The sequence below is a fragment of the Corvus kubaryi genome, unplaced genomic scaffold, assembly GCF_017639235.1.
Source record: "Corvus kubaryi isolate FWS band 111438036 unplaced genomic scaffold, C.kubaryi_AGA036_p1.0 77, whole genome shotgun sequence".
Classification (NCBI taxonomy): Eukaryota; Metazoa; Chordata; class Aves; order Passeriformes; family Corvidae; genus Corvus; species Corvus kubaryi.
Genome location: NW_024582064.1, coordinates 34700 through 56243, shown reverse-complemented (window position 1 = coordinate 56243; position 21544 = coordinate 34700). Strand labels below are relative to the sequence as shown.

General features: G+C 38.0%; 1 protein-coding gene across 11 annotated transcripts in view; it reads left to right on the top strand.

Moving 5' to 3' along the window:
* Positions 1-13551, top strand: part of GAB1 (GRB2 associated binding protein 1) — a 93998-nt gene extending 80447 nt beyond the window's left edge. For 5 of the 11 annotated variants that reach the window (XM_042051912.1, XM_042051908.1, XM_042051905.1 and 2 more), the window contains exons 7-11: positions 5956-6045; positions 7820-7913; positions 8252-8375; positions 11335-11457; positions 11652-13551. In XM_042051912.1, the coding sequence (XP_041907846.1) occupies positions 5956-6045; positions 7820-7913; positions 8252-8375; positions 11335-11457; positions 11652-11810 (590 nt within the window). In that variant the 3' untranslated portion in view covers positions 11811-13551. Of the gene's footprint in view, positions 1-5955; positions 6046-7819; positions 7914-8251; positions 8376-9772; positions 9902-10639; positions 10716-11334; positions 11458-11651 lie in introns of those variants that run through there. The other 6 variants (XM_042051914.1, XM_042051907.1, XM_042051906.1 and 3 more) reach the window with 5 other exon arrangements.
* Positions 13552-21544: the final 7993 nt, after the last annotated feature.

Sequence of the window (21544 nt, the reverse complement as noted above, 5' to 3'; positions counted from 1 at the left end):
TGTGAATATATTGCATGTCCTGATACAGCAGGAGCAGCACGCCATCCTTAAATAAAACTTCAGAGAAACACTTAGAGCATTTGTGACAGCGGGAGCTGACAGTTCTTTTAAAACAATAATAATTAGGAACTGGCAACACTGCAATGTTCTACACTATCATCATTGTCTTGCATATTCTTTAATAAAGGTTCACTTATGTCCTGAGACTTTAGGACAAGTAGGCATTGAAAATATGAGAATGGTGATTTCAATCTGCAGCAAGAACTGAACTAAAGATCTGTTGAAAAAGAAATTGTAATTTTTGCGATGACTTTTCTGAATAGAAGTATTGTTCATTTTGCTTTTAAGAAATCCATGCATTTAATCTTCTATTCTGTCTTGGAAGCTACACCCCTTGTTCGTTCCATTTATGAATTTTAAAAAATTAAGCTTTTGGGGACTGTTTAGGTGCTTCCTCAGAGTTCCTAAAGCAAGTTGAGTACAAAATTATTGATTTTTTTTTTCTTCTTTGTCCTCCACAAGCTCCCATTTAGCTGAAAATTACGCTTCCTCCATGCCTGTACTAAATTACTTGTACAAGTCTAGTTTTTACTTAATGGCTTTAAATGAAGTTTACATAACTCCTTGCTGTGATGCACCAGTCCTTAACTTGCAGCTGTGATTTGTCTTCCAAAAGTTTGAAACAACAAATAATTTCAATAAAGATTTCATTTGGATGGCTGTATCACAGCTGCAGAGGAAGCTGCGCTTTGCTGGACACAATGATTGTAACAAAATTAAACATACCAGTTTTCTGAAGACAAACTGCAATACTTCTATACTAGTACTAGGGATGATTAGGGTTAGGGATTAGGGCTAGGGTTTTTTTTTTTAAGTAACTTTAAACTCCAAAGATATGAGGTAGAGCAGGAACAAGAGAACATGGGTAATAATGCTCTATTTTTATTTCTCTTCCTAAAATTTTTCTTTTCTTTGCTGTGTCATCAGTTTTTTCAAGAAGACATAGTTTTTGATGCCCGTATTATCATGCTTATCCATTGGTTTTTAACAGGCTTAATGTTAAGTTTTACTTTTCTGGTGAATAATTTAAATTCAGTTATTTTTTCTGTGTTTTGTTTTTGAAGTCTGTTGGACTTCACGAATCTTAGTGCAGCATTAAACTGCTAATCAATAAACACTCCAGAACACTGTACTTTGGTTTTAAAAGAGTCTTTGTTATTGAATGCTTTCAGTTCATCATGCTTTGGGGGCTTTTAAAATACAGACACCTAGAGTTACTCACAAATTAGAGCAGTCAAATAGTATTTTGGTGATTAATAGCTTTGGTATTCTCTGAGTAGTTTTATGGCATTTGCCAAATATTTTAGGAATACCAGTGAACTTTAGCTATCAGATCCAGTTGGGCTTCTTCATAATCAGGTATTTTTTCCAAATTCATTCTTAATTTCTGGAACATTCAAAGTATCAGTTCTCTGTAAAAAGTTATTTTGAGGCGATAAAGATGTCTAAGAAGACTGGAGAGCCCCTCTTTATGTGACTGCTTTTTATATTTCATAACATTGAAGAATAAGTTGATTTCAGTTTGTTTTTATTGTTCTGAAGAGACTATAGTTATCAGCATCCATGTCTTATCACCAACCAGAACAAAGCACATTATTGATATTCCTATTTGTTGGTGGATATTAGTATGGAAATCCAATTGAATGTTGTATAACTAAATACATGTTTCTAATTAGAAGTACCTTGGCAGGAAACAGTCTTACAAAAACAGAGATGAAAAAGCAAATTCAGGATATTTGTAGAGCTCTGTGTTGAAGACCATGTACTCGGGAATCAGGGTTCACTGGGGTGAGGAAGAGAAGGAAAGCAGGAGTTTATTCTGCAGAATTGAAAAGCAAATAGTAAACCCTGTGGGAGTAAACCAGTGAGTTTCAGCCTTGTTTTTCAAGGAAAAATCTACAGTGATTCTGAGTATGGGAATTCTTGGACCTCAGTGCAAAATTCGGTTCCATCTAATTACGAAGAAAAGGGAGCAATATGTGTATTTTGTTAATGGAAACAAGAAACTGCTGTTAGTTATTTCTCACCGAAAGCACTTTTGTGTGGATGCAGGGCATTTATGTGGCTTGTTTTTCCTTTTGCTCTCCTCCTCCTATCCCAAGCACAGCACTGCTTTAGCATTCCTACATCTGATCTCCTTGTCTCATGAGGATTAGTCCTGTTGGCCAGGAAGCAGCATTAGCAGATCATGCATTTCTCAAATTTTATGTCACGTTAGTATATTTACCTTAAAACTGTAAGCCCTAAATAGCTGGTATTTAAACAAAAGAGTTGGCCTCTTTTGTGAGTATGTTTGCAATTTCCTGACGTGGAATCCTGTGCCAGCAAGCCATGGAGCAAGCATCCAGTCAGGAAAGAAGTGTCCTTAACAGAAATCATGTTTAGTTCTGGTGTTTCAAAGCAGTAGCCTGAGAACAAATGAATCTCTTCAGCATTATGTCCTCAAAACCAAAAACATTAGGACCCACCTACACAGATGCAGGAATTTACTGCAGTGGGACAACTTTTCTCCCCCCCAATATTATATTCCAAGTGTTTTATGGAAAACAACAAGAGCCGATGCAGAAACCAAAAAGGTTTTACAGTTTAAAGTGTTGTTTGAAACAAACTCCAACACATGAAATGGACCCTTCTCCCAGTGACTTCACAGACAAAGGCGGCATTGACGTGCCCCGAATGTCAGGAGCAGAATTCGTGCATCTGAGTGCACTCCAGTGCCACAGCCATGATCGCCTGCAGTGCCTGGCAGTTTGTACAAACAGCCATTTGTTAGAAAAATAGACTTCATTAGTGATTTTTCAGCTCAGAGTGCCCTTGTACAATCTGATAGAATGTGCAGAAGCTGAGCTTCTCTCTCATGGCTGTAGCATTTTGCATTTCACAGGTGGTGACTTGACTGAACAGTGAAAACATCTAATTTTCACTTCTTGTTTGGTTGGTTTCACTTGACATAATTTATTTCGGTTTTTTTTCCTGTGTAGGTTTGCATCCAGTGGTGCCGCAACATTTATTTCCTTTTCAGTTAGAAAAAAAATAAAATTGCATAAATGACACCTTTTTTTTTTCCTTTACCCAGATTTATCCTTCCCAGAATAGGTGTGTAAGTTAAAAGTATTATATTTTGTGAGATGAGGTAAATCTGGGCCTGTGGGAACCACAGGAAATGTGTTCCTCAGTATTGCTGACATTGGAATGCTGTATGGAGCCAGCTCTCCATAGAGCCCTACTGTCACTACACCGATTTGAAGAACAGCCCCGTGACACGTTACCTTTAGTGAGTATTTGTGGATAGAACAGATGTGGGAGACCAGTGTGCTGTACAGGTGGGAAGCACTTTCCCCTCCGTATTTTATTTAGTTTGTTGCTTTTCAGAGACACAAGGGTGTGCCCTTGGGGAAAATTGTCTTTTGAAGTCAGCAAGGGATATTATTAAGGACTTTCAGTGCCCTGGCTCATGTCACTTTATCTTCTTAAATGGGAAAAAACAGGGTGAAAGAATTCTGCGCTTACACAAATATGTAACCTCAGATTTGTGATTTTGATCCCCCCCTCCTCTTTTCCTTTGCCTGGTGCCAGGTCTTTCCTGTTGCACAGTATAAGCTCCTCAACAGAGATTAGGCCTTTTGGTTTTTTGTTTTGTAGGGAGAAAAAAGAAAACACCCTGCACAAATATTTTAATTCTCTGTGACGCATTAAACTCGAGATATTACATTATCCGGGCTGGTTGGTAACAGCAAGCTGTTTTGCCACCGAATTTATTGAGGTTGAACAGTCTTCCAGCAGCAAGAGATGAAAGCTCAGTGAGTTTTGTATGTTTTTGTCTGATGCAGAAGTTTTAAAGGGACTTGTATTTATTTTTATAGCTCTTCTGAAAATCTCAAAGTAGCTGGTAAGTGCTAAATTAAGTGTGAAGCAGTCAGTTACAAAATATCCACGTTTTACAAATGGGGCTAATCCCAGTTCAGGAAGGTTGGCTGCACTAGACCATGTAACATCATTAACAGAAGGAGAAATAATGAGTCACAGCCCTGAGTTCCTTGAGTTTATCTCTGTATTATGGGTTTCAGGCACTTCAGTCTGTTTGGTTATAAGAGCAGAGGTTATTAATAAATAAATAATTTCATTAACTGTTACCTCTGCTAGTTTTCTCACTGTGCTTACTATCTGTGCTTTTACATCAGTGCATATTAATTTGAGTTGTATTGGGCCAGATTTCTTTTAAATCAGATTATAAAACTGTGAAATACAAAATTACTATGATCAGGTAATGATATTCAAATCAAATTGTCCTTAATAAAAAGTGTTTGAATTTGAACTTCTACATTTGTTCAATCCATTTTAAGATCCTGGTCTTTTTAAATAGGCAGGCTTTTATCAGAGAGTTATAGGCAAGGGACTTAAGAATATTGGATCAGCTCAGAACTGAGTACACCAACATGCTGGCTCGTGCTTTTGACTTGGCTCCAGTGAGAAATACTTCGTGTTCCACTTCACAATCTGTGTCTTTGGTCAGCATTGCCCAACTGCTCACTCTTCATCAGCACATTGAGCCATTTAAAGGAGCATCTGATTTTGAAATTGGAAAAGAACTGTCTATGTAAAAATAATTTCATGTCCTTTTCTTTTTAAGGCAGTTGCTATGCAGCACTACTAATGAATAAATAAATTTTATCTTACCTGCATGGTCTCTCAGAAGCACTATGTAGAATTTAAGATACAGAACAAAACCTCTGTATTTACCTTTCTTGTTGTTACTTGATTATTCCCAATACTTCAGTGATAACAGTAATAGAGCATTTCATATGCAAAGCCCTTGGGGTAGAGATTTGCAAACTTCTGGTGTTTGTTGCCAAGTTTATTTTTTACAAAGTATTCTCACCCATTGCTGGGAGTACCAGCCCACACCTGAGTCTGTACCAGTCCTTTTCCATTTTGTGCTGTAGGGCAACTTTCTAACATAATCAGACTTAAACTATTCATTTGGTTTATTCATATAGCTTCTTGGTGTACCACTTGAAGGCACTTGCCTTTTTTAATGCTAACACTTCGTCAGGTAGACTTTAATGAAAGCTTAGGGCTATTAGACATTATTGATCACGTTTATTTGAAATAGATGGTGTGACCTTGCAGTGTTTGGTCAAGCTGGCTAAAGAACATCCTTGTTGAGAGGGGATTTGCATTGCTGTCTGTAGGGGGGTGATTGGTATTTTTATGCCAGGGTCATTTCTGGTGGAGGTTGGGTTGTGCCTTGGTAGGGGGGCAGGCTGGAAACTCAGGAAGAAAATCCCACTGTACCTGCAGGATCAGAGTGGTGGGGTTTGGTACAGACAGATGGAGACCTCTGGGGAACAAGTTTAACAAATGCACTGTGGAAAAAGATTCTTGGGGCATCTCAAGTGGGAGATGCACAGTGGATAGAAGACCTACCAAGAGTACCATGGGAGTAGAGACTCCCAAGAGTCATTATTTCCAAAGTAATTTTGTGCTAAGGAGGATTTAATTTCTCTGAGGGTACTTCAGCTTGTATCTGAAACATGACTGTTCTCCTTTCATGCTAGGTATTCCTCAAATATGCATTTTTAATTTTTTTAAATGAAACCAGTTAGTAGTAACAATCAGTTACAATATTTGTTGATGCACTTTTTAGCCTTTTTGTACACCTTTTACACTTGCCTCCAATATATTTATTACTTGCATGCAGTGTTTTCTTTGTTTCTGGTTTGGTGCTTAAGCCCTTAGTGTGAGCCCCAGCTAGACTGTAAAATTTCCTTCAGCAGCTTGCTTATGCTTGTGGCATTAACCTTTCTGCAGGGGGTTGTGATGTTTATTTACAAAATTCCAGTTTTCCACTTATAAATAGAATATTATTAAGAGAGTCTTCTTTTTGCCAATTAGGTCAAAGTCCTAAAATTTTAAGACCTAAACCACATGGTTTAGAGCGAACTGATTCACAAACCATAGGTGACTTTACTACAAGAAGAAAGGGTATGTACTTTAGCACTGTATGTATATGGAGCTTTATAAAAATAAGTGATGCAAAAATTAAGAGAACTGTTATTTTAGAGTAACTTTAATTCTGGCATATTCTTTTCTGTTATAGTCTAAGGTCATGGATGCATTTTCCATGCCAAGCAACCAGTTTCCTATATAAGGAATTAAAAACTTTCTGGCTTGAACAGTGCATGGAAACTTTTCTTTGATATTAACATGTGTGTTCTGATCTCTTAAGTTGTAGCTGTTCGTATTTTGGATTGACTTCTGTCTGTTGATTTAGAAGCAAGTATATAATAACTTGTAAATTGTACATAATAACTCTTAAGTTACTTGAAATAACTTTTGTTAGGCAATAACCTGAAATCAGAGTTCACTTAGGTCTCCTGAAATGAAGCAAAATATTGATCCTCTGATCATATACTAGTACAGACATCTATTTATGTATGTTAACAAGGATTGCAATTAATTTGATGGGCTTTATTGAAGGTGCTGATTTGGTGCCTTATATAGTTACAAGAAGTAGAGAAGATTATGAACAATGTTAAAAATCTCTCAGAAATATCACTGATCCTTACCTTTGGTTTTAAAGCCCACTGCAACTGGATGAAATATTTCTGCTGATTTTGGTGGGCTTTGGACAAAGTCCTGGCTCTGTCTCTGCTGCAGCAGTACCTTGCCCACTGTTTATCCCTGCCAGGTAGTCTCAGACCTTTACAGAGGACTTGAGCCAAGCTGACCAATTTTTGTGTCAGTCATGCTTTATCATCTTGCCTATGTCACATTCAGTTCTGTCACTACATGCCTGACTCTTGATCTTAGTGAACCTGCCAAGAGGCAGAAAACTCATGGTGGCAAGGGGCAGGAGAGAAAGGGCTGTTTTTATGATGACATTACATTTTGTTTTCTAAAAACGGTTTTAGGGAGGATAAAGTTGACAGAAGTTTGACTCCGTGATATTTTTTTCCACAAGTCTTTCTATACTTTTTTTTTTTTTTTCCCTAATGTTTAATAGGGGTGAGACATATAAGCTGGAGGGAGGGATAATGTGCTTCTTGCTAATAGTCTATTTGTGGTTCTGTTCTGAAAATGGAATTTAAAAATGGCCCTTTTTTTGAGAGCAGTGTTAGCTGTCATGAGTGGCACATTGCTCTGCTCGGCTGTGGATGAGCACTGAAGTGAGCCAGGCTCTTCCTGCTGTTGGCTTATTTCTCACTTTTGCAGACTTAGGCTTAGCTGCAGGTTCTGCCCACACTTGGAGCTGTGAAACCTCACCAGTGAGGGCACATGTACACAGCGAGGACAGAGTTAGCGTTATAACAACTGGCGCTGAGCCAAGAAAAGTCCTCAGAGCTGGCTCTGCTGAAACAGCCCATCAGCTCTGCCCTGGCCTTGCCACTCAACAAGTCATCCCAGCAGAACGAGGACAGAACACGACGCTGCCACTTTCAGAATCTCTTTTCAAAACAGAATTACTACGTACCAGTATATGCAGCAAATTCAGAAATTGCAGTGGGTTTTTTTAATATTATATCTTAATTTTTTTAATTGATGTGTCTTTTCATTACCTTGAAAGATTAAAAGCATAAGTTAATATATCATGTCTTTCTGAAAATGGAACAGTGTCTCCTTTTCCTTACTCCTTTTCCTTACTAATATTTACTATTTGAAAGATAGAGGATTTTCTGTACTTAGGCTGTGAAAAGCTATTAAATTTAAGTTTGTTTAGGAATGTTCTGTGCTTTAAGATTGTCTGTTTCTTACATAGCAAAACCAGCTCCACTAGAAATAAAACCTCTGCCTGAATGGGAAGAATTACAAGCCCCAGTCAGATCTCCTATCACCAGAAGCTTTGCACGAGAGTAAGTTTCTTGGCTTTTCCTCATTCAGATTAATCATTTTTGTTGACTAGAGTGTTACTAAATGTGTGTACATCTGTATCATATTTTTAGCTTGAAGTTTCCTTTGGAAATGTGTGCATATGTGTGTGCGTGTGTGTATCTGTATATGGAAATAAAGTGTGCCCGTGTGAATTTTTATTTTGTGATGTTAAATATAAGGGACTGTTTATAACCAAAAAATGTGACACTTTAGTAAACTTGAATGAGAATTTGAGCTCTAATATGCTTATTTTTGTTGTTTACCAGGAGGTTTAAGATATTCGAGATGTATTGTTTGTAAAATAATTCCTGGTAATTAGCTCCTCCAGGTTTCCCGTGTCTCCCAGACCGGATTCAGTTCATAGCACAACTTCCAGCAGTGACTCGCACGACAGTGAAGAGAATTATGTATCCATGAACCCAAATCAGTCCACTGAAGACCCAGTATGTAAAATCTACGTCTTAACTATTCTCTTCCTGTGCAGTCCTTACTTTAAAATCATGCAAACACAGATCCTTCACTCAACATCACTCCCTTTATACTTCTAGATCAACAGAATGGTAAAAAAATCTCCATGGCAAAGCTGTAATTTTGATAGGATTTCACTGAAGAGCATAAAGAGAATGGTTGATATACATATCTATTGTATAAAACAGTTCAGGACATGACTTTTTTTCCACCTCTTTCCTAGAATTTGTCCCTTCTTTGTAATTCCTTGTCCTTGGGCCGTGCACCAGTTCAGTATTATGACATAAAGGGAAATAAACTGTCCTAGGACCTCTGAGACATGCTTAAAAAGGCTGTATTAAAAGGACATCTTCCAAGAAATGTAGAAGGAACAGGGGGAAAAAAGGATTGATACTTGTTGTATACATTCTACAAAAACTGAACCATGTGTATTTTATTAGGCTTCTTTCAAAGAAGAGGATAGAAGGAGTCTTTGTGTATTGACTGTCTGTATTTTTTCCCCTTTGGGGAAGAATTTTCTCAGATAATGGAGCTTCAGATACTCAGCATGGAGTGCAGCTAGTTAAGAAAAGTTAATGATGCACACTGTGGTTTTTCTCTGGTGAGGGGAAGGAGAGAGAGAAAAAGAAGACCCCATAGCAGTAGTTTTAAGGAAGACAACAGCAGTAGACCTAGGCCTAAATTAAAATGTGGTTTAGAATATGCATAAAACACTGGAGGAAAACCTGTGTCTTGAGCTCAGCTTTTTGTCCAGTATAGAATCATAGAATGGTTTGGATTGGAAGGGACCTTAAAAATCATCTTGTTCCAGCCTCCCATGCCATGGGCAGGGTCACCTTCTACTAGACTGGGTTGTTCAAAGCCCCATCCAGCCTGTTCAGTGCATTCACATGTTTGGGTTCTTTGTAGGGAATACAGCAGCATTTTTCATCTTTAAATCGTTTATGTGAGACCTTCTTTGGGGAGGGCCTGTCTAGCACCTTTTTTGTTCTGTTTGTGTGTCTGCCTTCTTATATGGCATGTGCTGGCCCATCTCACTGCCCCTGAGCTCCCCTCTCACAATGCTGTTCGCTTCCCTGTCCCCTGCTGCTCTGGATCCCCTCCCAGTCTCCTTCAGTGTCCCTGCCCCCCAGCTCACCACTGCTGCCTCTGGATGCCGCATCCCAGGTCCCTCTTGTGCCATTCCCTGCGGGAGCTCTGGTGGGGTGCAGGCTCCGGAGCCTGCAGAGTGCCCCGAGCTATGCCTTGTGCCGTCCCTGACAGTGCAGTTGTGCTTCCCAGGGGAAAGGCACCAGGCATGGGGGAGCTGCTGATGCTAAATCTTATCTTGCAAGGGCCATTGGTAAGTAATGGGTGGTGTCCTGTTCCACAGGTGCAAGAAACATCCCATTTTACACCAGGGATTAGCCCCACCTGTGCCCACGGTTCTCCCTGCACAGTTCAACCCACAGGTTTCTGTTGATTCTTACGGCTGTTCCAGGGGCTTAACTTCCATGCCAAGGTGGTACAATTAATACCCCAGCTCATAAATATCTTCTGTTTGCTTACACTGCTCCTTCTTTAAGGTCGTTCTACAGATTTCCTTTTGGTTTCATTTGCTTTTATTTAAAGTTTCTGTTTCCTAATGCATATGTTCTGCCTGCCTAGTTTGTTTGAAATAACAGATTATTTTTTGTTTAAAGAGTAACAGCGTTTTAAATTTATGTTGGAAACATTGATATGGAATCTGATTTTTGTGTGTTTAATATGCAGAAATTTGTTCAGTGAATTTGAGCAACAAAAATGAACTTCATATCAGTTGTTTGTGTTTGTCCTTGTTACCACTTCATATTAAATGAGTTGGACAATACAGATATAATGGATAACTTCAATTTAAAAAGCCCAGCTCACTGAGCTTTAACCCATTAAATATTTTATTTCCTAAAGAACCAGAACATTTCCAGATATCTCACAGCCTTTGTTTTAAAATCTGACAATTAAATAGACTTTCTGAGAACTTGTATTTGTTCAAACTCTAATCTTAGCAAGGAGTCCGTATTTCTTCATCTTTTTCTGTCATCAGCTATGAAGCATCTTGTTTGGACGTGTCATACTTCTGTTTTATTTAATAAAATCAGCAATATTGTGCTTTTTCTTTCAAGTTGCTCTCAGCCTTACCCTTCTGTCTTTCCTTCTGCCTTCCTCTTCATTTTTTGCTGACTGCTGCCCTCTGTCTTCCTGTTTTTTCTTTATCTTTTAGAGAAGAGTCCTTCTATTGTACTGTTCCTATAACACCTGTTAAGAGGGAGGGATCAGGCTGGGAGAGGACAGAGGAGGTGAGGTTGTAAAAGTCTGGGCTAATTGAAATTTAGGTACATACAATGCAACTTCAGTTCCGGCAGCACCACACATATTTTCCAAAGTTTAAATATTTTGGTCTTGTCAATTGAACAATACTCTGATTTTCAGCTTAACCATAATGACTTTTGAATGAAATGTGAAAGTTTCATTTGAAGCTTTGCCGCTACTGTAAAGCTGAAATTATTTTAGGTATTTAACAACAATTTAACAAAATAAAAATGTTTGTGCTTAAGTAATGCTACATTTGAGATATGACAACTACATTTAGAAAGAACGGAACATGCTCTGTTCTTATTTCTTGATATGAAGGGGACATTAAGTGGAAGGCACAGATGGGTTTGGTGGCAACCTTAAATCTGGGGGGTGGTCTTTGGGTTTTTTCTTCCCACTGGCTTTTGACTCTGTCCCGGTTTTGACATAGAATGTATCCCCTTGCCATACAGGGTCAATGAAATTTGCATGATTTAAGTGATTGCAAGAGTCTCAGTCATTTCCTTAACGTTTTACATTTTGGCAGTTTATAGTAAGGATATTTGATAATGAGGACCACTAGTTGCACATTTGTAGCTGAGGTTGTTTATATTATGATTGCAGAATTTGTTTGGAAGCAACAGCCTTGATGGAGGAAGCAGTCCTATGGTAAAACCTAAAGGAGATAAACAAGTGGAATATTTAGATCTGGACCTAGATTCAGGAAAGTCTACCCCACCTCGTAAGGTAAGCAGATGTTCAGCTCTTGCAGTGCTGCCATCAGGAGGTCAAAATTGCCTTCAGCAAGGTCATCTTAATGGTCATTTCTCAAATGGGTGTTGGACCTTTCAGAGAAACCTGTGCTTGTTCTGTACCTGTTTGGGACACCTACTTGCTCTTTTGTTGTTAGTTTATTTGAACTTGTTTCTCACTGTTCCCAGAAAAAGAGCAGTGGCTCGGGCAGCAGCGTGGCAGACGAGAGGGTTGATTACGTTGTGGTGGACCAGCAGAAAACGCTGGCCCTGAAGAGCACGCGGGAGGCGTGGACTGATGGCAGACAGTCTACGGAGTCCGAGACGTCCACGAAAAGTGTGAAGTGAAAACACTGCCTTGTCTTCAAAAAACGGAAAGAAGCAAATTTTGAAGAATCACAGAACCACAATGGCAGTGTTGTTCGGCTGTACAGTACCTGATTTCCCAGGGTGGGAATCAGTTCTTCACCGAATAGGATGGAAGCCAAAGGACACTTTGAATATATCAAAGGAACTTTAAGATCATGAATTGGCTCTGTGGTGTCTGGAAAAATCACCGCCTGTAAATAACATGTAAAATAATATCACTTAGCTTTCAGAAAACCTTTTGTTCTGTAGTTAACACATTTGTAGTATTACTATGTTTATGCACTTTTTCAGTTACAATGTTGGTTCAGGTATTCCCAGTTAATGTACCTTAATGCCTAATTCATCTGGAGAATTCTTTTTTCCTTACACTACTATTCCTTACAATGTTAGGTTAATTAAGCTACATGTAGATATGGAAATTAATATTTGAACTTAATTTTACCAACTCAAAATTGATTTTGCAGAAATACTTTCACAATTGAATAATCTACTTGAAATGCCAAGAGACGACCGTTAGTTACATACTTGTTTATATTTAATACACACAAGATTATTTGGAAGTCTACAGGTTACCTTCCTAACAAAAAATTGCTGTGAGTTAATAATAATGAACTGTACTGGGTTTAGACCTAAAATCCTGGCTTATATGTTAGTTGTTAGTGATGGAACTTCTATTGTATTTTATTAATGACAGTGTTCTGTGTTCAATGGGTGAAGATTCTGCAGGGTGGGATCTTACACTTTCAAAGACTGAATAATTAAATGTCAAGTAAGCCTGCAAACCACTGATGGCATGCAGTAATATTGTGATCTCACACTTATTAACAAAAAATAACCTTTATATTATTTACAGAAGGTAGAGTATATAAATCAGGTACGTACCAAGCACTGTTGTGCTAATACACTGATCAGGTTTAGACAATGAGCTTTACTTTTGTACTGTTTAGAAGTTCTAATGTCAGTTTTCAGTTCAACATTAATGGGACAGTTTGACATTCACTTTTTGTAGTACTAGCAAAATACTGTGATTTTGAATTAGACATTAATTCAAATGAAAATACTATGTTTTGACACCATAGTGCCCTTCTTATGAGCTCTATTTTACTTTAATCTCCTGCTTGGCCTTATATTTAAATCCCTATGCAACTGATATTTTATATCTCTGTTTTTAAAAATTAGATAATATACCTAAGTGATCCCCTTGTAAACCACTTGTTGCTCTTTCCTGGTACAGGATTTTAAGCTCTGTATACTGTGATCCTTTATTTTACTATGCCAGTTCCAAATAATAATCTGCCTTGGTTTAGAAACATTTTTTGTTATTTGGAAGAAGATAGAGTTCTTTAGATACATGAATGAGCTAGGTCAAGATAGAAAACTTACTAACACTTTTATTTTATACGAACGCCCTCAAGTAAGTGGTTGGTTTCATTTTCCTGCCCCATTGTCTTATTTTGTCTAGATCATTTAAAAGTTGAGCATAAAGCTGTATTGTTTTCTGGCATGTTGGCCTTCGTACTGTGCCTAATCTACCATCGGTTGTTTCTCTCCCCTCACAGCCACAATCTACAGTATGTAAATTATCTTATTCTTAACAAAGGTTCTTTTTAAATTAGTAATATTTTGATGCTTTGAATGTTCATTTTAAAAAAGAAACTAAACACAATGCATTTTGAGGTGAATTTTAAATAAATCAAGTTGTTCGGTTTTGATGTGTAAACTCTGTCCTGTCAAGCAGCAAATGGATGCCAGTGTGTCTGGGAAGGCGCCTGGATACCAACCACACTTTGTCAGAATTGTGGATTACCTCCTAGTACCTCTCAAAAAGCAAATGTATGGCTAGAATAATTTTCAACATGAATCTCTCATTTAAAACCCTGCACCAAAAAGCCAAATAATGTGAATTCCCAGTCTTCTGGGAGCCAGGAGCAGTGATGTGCCTGAAAGAATCAGTCTCCTAGGCTGGCCTCTCTTGCTGAGCTAGTGATAGAAGGTGAGTTTGCTCTAAGTTTGCTGATATCAGTCCTTGGTTTACAGATTACACTTACTCTTTCTTCATTTAAAATTTGGCAGGATTCACAACATTAATTGTTATTATGATTGAGAATCCACTCTTAATTTCTAGGCTTCTTCCCTTTCTTTTGTTAAGGAAAACAAGAGTTTCCACACTGTACAGACAGTGAAACATTTTTTAAGCAGCAGTCTACAATTCCTCTTTAATTAGATTTCTAAGCAGTTTTCTCCCCCATACTCCAGTAATACATTTTCTGTACTTACATGCTGTCCACTTTACGTTCAGAATCAGAGGCATGATATTAACTTTTGATGATACATCTCATTTTCACCAGTGAAGCTACAGGGGCTTCACTGTGCAGATCTGTCTGAGCTCTTGGATGGTCCGAGGATGTGAATATAAAATTGAAAATGTGACTACTGAAGTTGGAGGTGGTAGAAAGCAAGCAAAATTGATATTAGCCCTGTGTCACTTCCAGTTACTAGCTTTGCGATAGTACTCTACTTGGAGGGAAGCTGGTGGAAATTCTAATAGATACTGGTGCAGAAATCGTTTGTCAGTGTTGCTTGTCAAGGGTTCTTTTTTCAAATAGGTGAGTTTTTTCTGGTTTCACTCGAACTATATGTATGGTAACTATATGTTACCAGTCGCAGAGACAGTTTTCATTGCTGTATGTGTCATTATAAATTGCAAATATATATGTGCAATATGTCTTACAAATACACAACATCTTGCTCTTAAAAATCAAAAGAAAACTTGGTGCCTTGTGCACTAAGATTGACTTGAGAAGTGATTTGGTATCACTCCATGGCGTGATCTGAACATTTCATTATCTGGTAAGTTCCAATGGCCACACTTTTACACACTGTGACACAATCACTATTACGTCATGAAGTGCAGGTGCAAACACGGCTGCTCTGTTCCACTAAAACTTTGTAATGAGACATTGAAAAAGGTGAAAATGTGATCATTAGTCTTTTTTCTTTACTGAGATTTGTATTTATGCAAAAAAATAATAACAATCCATTCATGTATGACAGTTGTGACTTAGTGCCACACTTAGCGAGTACAGACAAATTACATTATGGCTGTTTTGATTAAGTAATTGAGAATTCATCGCTCCTTGTAGCTAATTAGGGAGTGATGGGCACCTCTGTAGCTTTCACAGTGCACCAAGAGCCAAGCAAGATTTTTATCACAGTGAAATTTAAGTTTAGCTATTACTGCAGCAGTAAATTTTTATGTGTGTGTGTGTGTGTATATATATATATATATATGTATATACACATGTATATGTAGTAGTCTTGCAAAAGTACTTTGGAAACTTAGCAGCCCTGGACCAAACTTCCATTCCCTCCTTAGCTTTAGAGGTTTGTGTCATGAAAAGTGAATGGATGTTTATTTGCTCAAGGAGAAGGTTTTGCCATACAATATCAGCATGCAATTTGGACAGCAATAGTGTCACTTCATCTGTTGAAATATTTCACACCTGTAGTTCTTAAGAAGCTCAGCACTGTCCACAGGTGAACTTAAATTTGGAGATTATCCTTCATATTTCCTACATCTGCTCTTGGTCTCTGCGTATTGCACCAAACTGCTTCTCAAAGGTTCATTTCTTGTTGTTTTATTACTTGGGGTACTAATATGGCCTGGGACCACAAAAAAAAGGTACTTGTCTAGCAAGTAGTGTAATAAGTGTTCCACAAAAACATTGTGTTGATTGGGTGTAGATGAACCAAATCCCAAGCAATGAGATTTCTGGCTTTTTGCCTTAACTGAACAAATATTTTGAGTTCAGCTCTCAACCTGACAAGGTGGAGAGTGGGATAAAAAGCAAACGTGTTGAGAGGGTTATGAACAGCATCTTTGACATTTTAAGTTTTCCAGTATATGTTTATGGTTCAGCAGCCCTGATGTTAATTTTCAGTACCAAAAGTGGGAGGAGAGCAGGTATTGGATGCATGACCAGTTGAAAGGTTTTTGACTTCTCGTCGTTAGGTAAACAGAGCTAGACTGTTCTGATGCCAGTGGTGTTCTTTCTAGATGGTCTTTAAAAGAAAATTTCCATGTTTTATTTGAAAGGGATGATCTGTGTTTGCTTCTGCTTTTTTTTTAAGAAGCAGGTTAGCTGAAGTGTACAGTTGTGTAATCTGCTGTGCACACACACAAAATATTTAACTTTAATATGCTAAAACAGAATAGAAAAAAACCTGTACAGTTGAGAACATAAAACACCAAGTTGGTAAAATGGGGACTCTCAAAGTTTTCCTGCAGTTATAAAGCCACCACTTGTAGTAATCATCATGATTCGCTCTTGAAAATTCTCCCAGGATCTCTCATCATTGCCAAGCCTTTTCCTGGTAAGTTGTATCTGCAGTAAAATAAAAAGAAAATATGCATCGCATTTACTTTCAGAAAGACCAATCCTAGTAAGATTTTAATAAATGCTGTTTGAGGTCCTGGGTTTAATGTGTGTATGTGGGGCTTGGACAAGGTAGCGTGATTGTTTTAATCAGAAGGCCAGAAGAGGAGGAAAATAGAAATATGCCTTATTTTCCCTGAATTCCTACCAGACTTCAAAACATGTAAATTTTCATATTTTTATGCACTTATCAGGGAACATACTTTAGAGGGAAGAATCACTACTTGCTTCTGTGCACTTGTGCTGGTTTTTGCACACCTGTAAAGTATGCAGACTAGCTGAAATGTTTAGGGGTTTTTTCTTTCCGTTATGTGTTAGGGGTGAAGGATGCAGGCCTGGGAGTTTTGGAGATGCCTCAGACTGGCCTGCTGGTGTACCTCAATTGGAGTCTGGAGTTAATTGCATCAAAGTAGTGATTCAACCCTTTGCTGAGGTAATCTTCATAGTAATACCTATAAATCATGGTGTGCATATTTAATTATTTTTTTAAATTAATCATATTTGAAACACAAATGTTGGAAACAAATGGTGTTTAGAGTTAAGCTCCCTAATCTCCAGTTAGGCATAGAGCAGCATTTGAAATGGCATTATGTGTAACAGGGTTCAAATTCCCCAGGTATGCAAGTCCATTTAGGATCTTCTGAGCAGCAGAATTTAATATTCAAGGCACCACTGTCCTCTTTAAGTAAGTGAAAGTTTCAAGAACTTTTTCAAAATCTAATTTCTACTCAATTATGTAAATAGAAGTTTAGGAACCAAATTCTAAGAAATACTTCTTATGTCTTAGCTATATTTTTTCCTTCATAAATTAAAGAAGTGATGATCCTCAAGAGATTTTTACCTTTAGCTCTACTCACTGACAGCCCAATATGAGGAAGCACAAAACAGACTCAGCCCTTGAAGTTTTTAAAAAGAAGAAAAAAGTAAAGGAGCCACCCAGGACCAGGATTTAGCCTCTGATCTCCTCATACACCATGGGGTGCAGCTGCCCACAATTCCAGTGCTCAGCTTAGAAGCTGGGACACAAATCCTGTGACCAGTACCAGGGAAGCACCAACAAGCTCTGAGAAAGTGGTTTACTTAAAAACAATATCAAGAGTTGAAGTAAAAGTTTCGTTTTGGAGAGGGTTGGTGGGTTTGTTTCCTCTGTGTAAAAGAGATAGGACAAAATTTAGGATTGTGATGCAACTATACCCAGTACTACCCTTTATGAGCTGTGCTGCATCTCACTGTGAATTCTATTGTTCACTCCCAGTTTTTTGTAATGGTATCTGTGGTCTGTATTTTGTGTAGAGCATTTGGTGTACCAGAAGGGCCGTCTTTAAAGTGTGGGATCAAGGATCAGAAAATGTTGGTTCCCACCAACATTTTAAGTTTAGGGATAAATTTCCAATGGATAGTTCCAGGATCTTAAGATTTTCCTTTAGTAGGTGCATTGTGTATAAGGATGGAAACGTGAAATTAAGCAAGCAGTTATTGTTCTGTAAATGGGATGTTATTCTGCTTTAAAAAAACCCAAAACAAAACCAAAAAAATTTAAATTATTTAAAATTATCTGCTCTGCACACACAGTGTCAGACTTTTCTCTTAGTAGTTTTTATCTCCCCTCATCATAATGATTTGAATAAATGCTGTTACATTTTCTCCAGGACACTTAGTTCTTTGGTGAAGTCTTATTTTGATTTCCTGTGTCTTTCTGACATGATTTTTCCCCCAACTATTCTCTTTAATTAAAGGAGGGTTGAAAAAAAAATAGCTGCTCTGGTTTTTGTGAGTGAGCAGGAGGGTTTTTTTTAATGTAGCAAGTCTCTGTTATTCAGAATAATCACAACTGCAGAAAGGAATTTTGATGATGTATACAAAGCAGTAACTCCAAAGCAGTGACTATAGGTGAATACAAAAGGCATATTCATGTCTAAAACCAAGGGCTTAGGAAATACATGTGGCACAAAACAACCACAGTCTGCAGCACGTGAGAGCCCATCATTTTTGCAACAAAAACTGTTTGGAAGCCCCTGTATGTCGTATCTGTTTTGATACTATAGTTACAGGAAAGTAGATATTTGTCAATGCTAAGTGTCAAAGTGTTTTTCAAAGTCTTTCATGAGTATCTAAACACTTAGGGGGAAAATTGGCCCAGATCACAACTGAGGAGAAACAAAGCAGCATAGGAGGCAAGAAAACCATAAAAATCAGATTAAGGTGCTATGGCAGAGGCATCGATGTATGAAATTTGGGTGTAGAGGCAGATAGATAGATATGTGGAATCCAACTAGAAACATTATTTTAAAGGATAAAACTGCCCATGTAGTGAAAAGCAGAAAAGTAAAAAAGTTAAAGTGCTACGTCTTGCTTAAAAAAACTCTTTTTCAGATTTATCCCTATCTTTCACGGGAAGTTTATATACAACTTCTTAAAATCCCTTTTTGCTCTAAGAATAACAGCAGCAGGAGGAATTCTTGATGATCTCAAAGGTCTTTTCCAACCTAGTTGATTCTGTGACTCTCTAAGTCAGGTGGCTTAACTGCTGTGCCAATAGATGGAGGAAGTGAGTTTTCCAAAAGAGCCTTCCCTTGCCCTGTCTCCCTCTGGTTGCAATGCTGTAAGGTGAAGAGTGAACTTCATTAAATGAAACAGGGCCAGGGCAGAACCTGGTTCCTGAGAGGGAGGAGAATCGGGAATTTTGAAAAGGGAAGGATCTGTGTGTGTGTAATAAAGTGTTTGTGTGTTATTTTTTATATAAAAATGTATTTTACATATTGAAAAAATACATACTTTTGCCTTTTGGTTGAGCCTTTTCAGTCATAGCAGCAAAGAAATAAAATCTAAAAGCATTTTATTCATTCTGGGATTTTTCTGTGAGAGTGCTGTTTGTTACAGAATCTCCGTTCTTCGAGGACGTCTGTAATGAGTATCAGCAGCTCACTCCACATGGGGTCTTTTTTTTTTTTTTTTTTTGCATGGGTAAATTTTATTGATGAAAGGGCTTGTTTTAAAATGGACACAAGCAGAGTCTGATATGCTATGTGCATGCCATGTTGCTGTTACCAAATATTCACTGGGTTGTGGTTGGGCACAATTTGAAAGACTGTTGGTCTTTGAAAGACTGTAGTCTACTTTTTGAAGGTAGACATGCAGCAGGCTTACAAATGTTCATTACAGTTTGTTTAAGCACAGCAGATGTATTTTCTATGAAAGGTTAATTTTACCAGGATGGTTACACTGTAATTTGAACATCATCTCAATATCAACTTCACAGTACTCAAAAATGTAAAGAGCACATGGATGAAATTTATACACCTACATGTGGTAAACTCTAGAACGTTCCCATTGCATTAAGGAATCTACTGAAATTAATGTGTGGTATCATTTGCGTGTGTTGGTTTTTTTTTTGTGGGGGATGAGTTTTGTTAATAATGAAAATCAATGCATTGCGATTTATGATGAAGATGATGACAGTGACCTTTGCTGATGGGGCAGAGGGTTTTGGGGTTTTTTGTTTTGTTTTTTTTTTAACAGATGTAGCATGATTTTGATGGTTTCTTTGACTGTCGATCCTCCGTGTGTGTGTACACACCACCTCTTGCCTGCAGCACTGTTAATCTGAGGCTTGAAGAAAAGTGACAGTGACGGAAGTGATGGCTTTGAAGTAAGTCTAATTGTGTTTACTCTTGATGGAATAGTCCAGCTCAACATCAGCCTTGTGAGGAACTAGAAAAACTGGCAGTATTTCATCTCACAGGGGTAGTATCTTGCTTTGGCATTGCAAACTAAAAAAAAAAGGCAAAAGCCGCCTAGGATCTGAACATAAACCAAGCTCTCACCCCTCTCTTACCTTCTTGAACCCAAATGACTGTCATATGTCTGATGAGTAACCACAAACAACTCTATTTCATTCCTTTTGTTTCCCAAATTTTGGGAAGGATTACAGTGTTGATACATGTTCAGCAATGCTTATTAGCATAATTGCTGTACAGCTAATAGTAACATTTAGAGTTGCTATTACTTGCGGTGTTTCAATTTCTTGTTTAACCATCTAAAGAATACTAATTAAAGTTATGGTTGCACGACTATGCAACAAAATTGAAAGACGTGTCGCATGAGAGATTTGACAAAAATCTGTAATTAAACTGTTATTTACTAACTTCATAAGCATGTTAATAATTAGTTGTCTCTACCAGTTTGTACTGGCTGAGGGGGGTTTTCTAGCTGTATTGTGTGTTTGACCATATGTTGATGTTCAGTGCTTCAGTAACCTTTGTCATGAACTTCTTTATGCCACTGGTTGCTTTCAATTTAAGGTCTTCATATTTGGGCTCTGTATGGACTGTCATAATGATTTTGTGTGTTCATGAACATTTTCATGTTAACTCGGAAAGTCCTCTTTCCTGCTTTGGTTGGGATTTTTTTCGGGGGGGGTGGTTTGGTTTGGTTTGGTTGTTGTTGTTGGGTGGGGTTTTGTTTTGGTTTCCCCCCGGGGGGGCGGGCGGTTTGCATAGTCTTCTGCTCTGCTTTCAGGATTTCAAAAAATTCAAAAAGAAATCCAGAGCCTTTTGTCTTTTAACTTTTGGCAAGATTTATTTTTTCAATTATTTTGCCTGTTGAAGAAGAGATGAATGTTCACCTTTTCTGATACCAAGCAGACAAATATCTCAACACCCCCACCCCCTGGCATGGTGCTGCTTTATTTTGCTGGATGGCCAAGGATCAGTGAGATTTGGACAGAGGTTGTGCTTTTCTCCCTGCTCCATCAAACCAGCTCCTACCTGTCAATTTTAGTCTGATTATAAGAGATGGTGTCAAAGGTGCTGAAATATCCTCACCATTCTTCTCAAATACCTGACTTCTTCCCAAGGGCCTTCTACCCCATTTTCCTTTACCACTGATTCTCCATGTGTGGTTTTGTTTGTGTGCTTTGCAGGAGAGGCAAAAGAATGAAAAATGGGAAAGGGGGGGAGTGTAGCTCCCTTCCCACCCTGATCTACACTCCTCACCACACAGAGAGCACTGCATTATCTGGAGCAGCTCTGGGAGAGGGGGCAGGAGCTGAGGCACATCAGACACAAGACTATGATGGAAGAGTATAGGTGGCTAAATTGACACAGTTAAGTATAATTTGCTGCTGCATGTATTTAAAAGTTCAAGCTGTGTCCCTGAATGGAGAGAAAAGGGTTTAGCAAAGCTCAGGGACTGGGTTTTCATCTGTGATAAAAGATGACAACAAGGAGTGGGAAAATGTGTCAGTAAATTTGTGATGAGCTGAGAAATCCTATTCTA